The sequence below is a fragment of the Mizuhopecten yessoensis genome, unplaced genomic scaffold (genome assembly GCF_002113885.1).
Source record: "Mizuhopecten yessoensis strain PY_sf001 unplaced genomic scaffold, ASM211388v2 scaffold2399, whole genome shotgun sequence".
In the NCBI taxonomy this organism is placed as follows: Eukaryota; Metazoa; Mollusca; class Bivalvia; order Pectinida; family Pectinidae; genus Mizuhopecten; species Mizuhopecten yessoensis.
This window is the reverse complement of record NW_018404527.1, coordinates 996-6,220: the sequence shown is the minus strand read 5'-3', so window position 1 is coordinate 6,220 and position 5,225 is coordinate 996. Positions and strand designations below refer to the sequence as shown.

General features: G+C 35.7%; 1 protein-coding gene across 1 annotated transcript in view; it reads right to left on the bottom strand.

Annotated features, from left to right (window-relative positions):
* Nucleotides 1–4,599, bottom strand: part of LOC110445869 (DNA-directed RNA polymerase, mitochondrial-like) — a 76,183-nt gene extending 71,584 nt beyond the window's left edge. The window contains exons 1-2 of the mRNA XM_021490696.1: nt 4,484–4,599; nt 268–443 (exon numbers count right to left, since the gene is read on the bottom strand). Coding sequence (XP_021346371.1) covers nt 268–443; nt 4,484–4,583 — 276 coding nt within the window. The 5' untranslated portion in view covers nt 4,584–4,599. The remainder of the gene's footprint in view (nt 1–267; nt 444–4,483) is intronic.
* Nucleotides 4,600–5,225: the final 626 nt, after the last annotated feature.

Genomic DNA, 5,225 nt, shown 5'->3' with positions numbered 1-5,225 from the left:
TAATGTTGTTTTATAGATGTAACTGATGTCAGACTGGACCAGAGAACTACCACTGATTACATTTATAGCAGTGTGTTAGAGGAACCTCTCCGTAATGTTGTTTTATAGATGTAACTGATGTCAGACTGGTCCAGAGAACTACCACTGATTACATTTATAGCAGTGTGTTAGAGGAACCTCTCCGTAATCAGGGCCCCAGATTTCTAATCCTGGCTTGGCTTTGTTATATATTTTTAGATTAGTAGTAGTACATGGTACACAACTTACCTGATCTCTATGTCTGGAAAACTCATGCGGAGTGGTGTTAACTGGTTTGATATTTTGAGTTAATTTTGCTTTTGTTGTAAGAAATTTCTTTTTCCTTTTTCCAATCCTTGCTTCTTTTTTCAATTGGTCAACTGCCTTTGAAACAACACGTAACCTGGTGTTCGCACAGCTTCTTTCTGAAAACAAAACATCAACAGAATAAGCATTTACTCATTCACCCCTGAAATTTCATACCGTTATGAACTATTCCAACCTTTGAATTGGAAGAGTTCAAATGTGTCTTCAGGGGGGGTGAATGACCGGAGGTTTACCGTAATGGTGATTTGTATGCCTGTTTTGTTTATCTATTATAACTACAGTGGAATCTGTATTAAGCGACCATGCAAGGGAAATTGATTAAAAAGTGTCGTTTAATAAAAGTGGTCGTTTAATAAAGTTTGACCATATTATTTTGTATAGAATTACACAACCGACTATAACCAAACGACTCCTTATTCAGACGACAACTGTAAACACACCACCACCCCAAGCACACTTTTACACATGTATGTACAGGTAGTTTAAAACAACATCGTTCAACAGATCATGTGTATAACTAAACAATAGTTGAGTGATAATTATGACAGTAAACAAACAACTAAGAGTGTTTGAGAAGAATTGTCATTTCACTCAGAACAAATGATCGCCTGAGACTTGTTGAAGTTCTAAACTTTCACGACAGTGTTTTTGGCAAGTACCATGATTTAAGCTAACTTGTTACGAAAGATATTGTTGTTGAAATGATAGCAGTTCCTGTGGTCGGGTGGAATGAAAAGTGGTTGCATAAAGCAGATGGTCGCTTAATACAGATGGTCGCTTGAGCAGATTCGACTGTAATACTATTATTCATATGTTGTAAGGGCTTTTGAGTAATCTTATGAATTATATATATATAAGTAGGGTGGTGCTCTTCTTCTTCTAATGAGTACAATGGCTCCATCAATATACTGATGATTATGCCTTGGAGAACCGGGGCACAGAGGCGTGAAAAAAGGGATTATTCACAGTGATTAGATAAGGCGTTTTTTTGTACAGGGTATAAGACAAAAGGTAAAAGCTGGTGTATGTACTAGTGTGTCAAGAGGGCTTCAAGGGCTGTATAGGGTATGAGTGTCTTGAAGTCCTCAAGTGTTGTGCATTGTACTGCTGCTATGGGTAGGGGATTCCATTGTGTTATTGTATGTGGGAAGAATGAATATTTGTAGGTGTCCTTTGTAGCAGATATGTGTTTGTATGTGTGAGGGTGTGCATGTCTGGTTTGAGGGTCTACGGGTGTAAGTATAGATGTTGGGTTTATTGCTAAAGTTGGTGTACTATTTTGTAAAAAAAACCCAGATTATTCTTGTGTGAAAGCATCGTGTTTGTAGTGTTGGTCATTGTAGTCTGTGGATCATGTCTGTAACTGAGCTGGTGTTGTGATATCTGTTGTTTGTTTACGTATTGTGCTGCTCTTTGTTGTGTTTTTTGTATTTGTTGAATTTGGTTTGTGTTGTCACCGTTTGCGTGGGTCCTAAATAGATAAATTCTACAAAATATTGAATATTATTGAATATTATTTAATGTGATTTTTGATTGATTTTTTTACATCATTATTTTTTAAAAAGAATACTTATATTTAATGTCTTTTGTTATCAACCTAATAAGATAAAATGTTTTTTAAAGCGACTGTTTTATTTTCCTAAAAAAAGAAAATTACATGAAAAGAGCTCAAAAGATCTATTTCAGATAGGTCAATAGAGCTATTATAGGTCTTTACAGCTATATAGCTCAATCGGCAGAGTGTACTGGACCTGCTTAAGGACTTTCCACCCTTCGTAATACACATGTTTTTCTTGTCGTATTTACGTGTCGTCATTTCCGTATTGCATATCGTGCATTCCATTACCGTAGTGTAAATTATAGTAACACCTTGTAAACAATAGTACACGTGCGTGGAAATGTGTAATCACACTTCAGAAATAAAGCTTATGATACAAAGACATTAATTAACTAACGGGAAAACACTGACATACGATCAGACGACTTCAAGAAGGTCGTATATGAGGCGCATGGAATGCAGACTGATGTGTTTTGATTATCGACCTCACCTGTACGTATCGCATGCTAACAGTAGTTCACAAGCTCTTGCAATTGGCCGCTACGATTTTTGATGTCGAGCGTGTTACGCTCTGTCAGATTAATCGTTTCACAAATGCAATTACAATAACTCTGTGAAAATAGTGGTTTGTAAAATATCAAGATCCCTATAAAATGCAGGTGCATGTGCGTGCACGTAATAACGGCATACCATGCGATAGCTTATAGTTACATATGTACCGGACATGTTTAATATACTATGCGTAAGCGGGCTGTGGAATGATGTCCAAAGTGTACATGATTGAGAGTAATTTTGTTCCATTAAAGAACAGTAAATTGACAATTAAATATAATAATTTAATTTATTTCCGTCGTTTTTGATATAGTAAAGAAAATAGGTGTCATTGTATAAATTCTATCCCTCTGCAAAAAGTTCTGATTTTTTTCAAGGTAGACAACTCTCACCAGGATCAAAATTATTGTAATATGTAAAATAAATTAATTATAAAGACTTTGTGTGTATTTGGTTCAATTTTGCACTCTTTTTGAATGAAACCATGTGTCCTGTTTGCTTTTGGCTTGTATTAAGTAACTTTTATCCATACAATTTCAAAAAAAAAATGCTTTTTGTAACATGTTGTAGATATTTTATGATAAATCAAATATTTGTAGGGTTGATTAGCAATGTTTCTTTTCATTATTATATTTTGAACAATGCCACATGCTCAGAAATTGTGAAAGTGTTGAATTTGACAAAAAAAAACAGTATTTAAAAAAAAATCCCAAGTTTATCGGAATGCTTAGATTTTCATAAAAAATCTCTACATAGTGACATAACCATTATGTGAAATTTTCATTGAATTCTGCTGGCTAATTGCCAAAGGGTGGAGTTGCCTTAAGGTATTTCATACAGCATGTCGGTGTATATAGTTTGTAATGGGCTCACAATTTCCCTCAAAATGAATCAAGTGTGAAAGTTGCTTTGTATACTCATGTCAAAAACAATGTCAATAATTACCTTCGCAGAAATTATTTGTGGAATATATTGTTGATTTTGTCTGAAAAGTCACTTTTGAATGCAGAATTTGAGTGGCGCGTGATTACTGAAGTATCCATGTATTCACTACCATTGAGAAAATGTAAGAAAATGTGTCAAATCTCCAGAATAATGGCATATATTTCCACTGAATATATCACAACTGTGCACAAAGCCAACAAGGCTGACTGAGGTTGGAAAAAGCATGCAAAACAAGTGAGATTTTATCTGTACACCATTCACTTCAGGTGATCTAGCTTGACTTGTATTATTGTAAAATATCCAATGAAAATATATGCAATCATTCTTGAGATTTGAAGCATTTTCTTACATTTTCTCGATAATAGTGATTCTGAATACACGGAAACTTCAGAAATGCATGTACAGGTAATATTTTTCATGAACTGTAATATTCAATGCAATTTTGCGTCACTATAATTCTGCATTCAAAAGTTACTTTTCTGACAAAATCAACAACATTTTTGACAAATCATTTCTGTAAAGGTCATTATTGACATTGTTTTTACATGGGTATACCAAGCAACTTCCGTATCAGCTGCCCATTACATACTATATACACTGACATGAGCCTGTATACAATACCTTACTATAATATATACCATCATTGGGGGAGGGGGGGGGGGGGGCATCTTTACAGAAAAAGGATCTAAACACATCAGTTTAGGTCCAAATATAGCTGTAACAAATGTTCAGGCCCATGTTTCAGATAGGTTGAATGAGGTTAGTTTTTCCACATTCGCGATAGGCACCTGTGGTCAATCGTCAGTCTACTGTGGGTTGTGGGTTGTAAAAACAAAACGTGTGATATAACGTAAGGGTGCAGTGTAACGTTGAGGATACTCTAAAACGTTCCATATACTGAACATTATTTAGAGGCGTCAGAGAGATCGGTTAAAAACGAAGTGTTTATTTTTTTATTTTTTAGAACTGTATGATAAAAACAACATGTACGCTTAGAATTTGTGAGAAAGGAGATTTGCCTTCAGTGTTGAGAGGTGTTGAACTGCATGTCGTCAGCCAAGCGGAATGCAATATATAGCTTACCTTGTAGTTGTAAGTGTTGACATGTCCGATATTCTGGAAACCGTTTTAGTATCGTCAGTGATGTTCTAAAAGAGCAGCTAACACGAAGTAAATGCGACATTTCGCCATGAGGTCCCTGCGCCCTTGAAGTATTCAATGCTACAAAAACGCTTAAAATGTACGTATTTGAAACGTGCGATTAAAGGGCACAGGCGACCCAGCAGAAGAGCACATGGCTGACAGGAGGGTTCTACTAATTACAGCCCGGTACAGCCCGGTAGAACCCGGCACAGCCCGGGACAGCCCGGTAGTGATATATTGACCGCCCGGGCGTTTGTCTCCACTTATACACCATCATGATTGTATTTTTTGCATTGTTTGTAACAGTATGAATGTAGTGATAAAAAAACGGTGAAAAAATCATTAAATTTGACCAGGGACAGTACTATACGTCCCTGATTTGACCGAGTTATGGTTATTTGAAATTAGTAACATCGCAACAACCCGCTGGAGTAGAGCCAGACATTTGTTATTTGTAATACAAACACCGCCCGGGCTTTCACCTGTGTAGTAAACTGTACTGAAGTAACTTATTCTCATATATTTAGAAACGAAAAATACAAAACTGAAAGAAATATCAAAATATGTTCATAATTAGCCAAGTTATTGTAATTTGAAATTAACCAACACTGCAGGACTTGTTATTTACAATATTAAGACTGCCCGGGCGTTATCCTGTAAAGTTAATTTAATCTAAGTACTG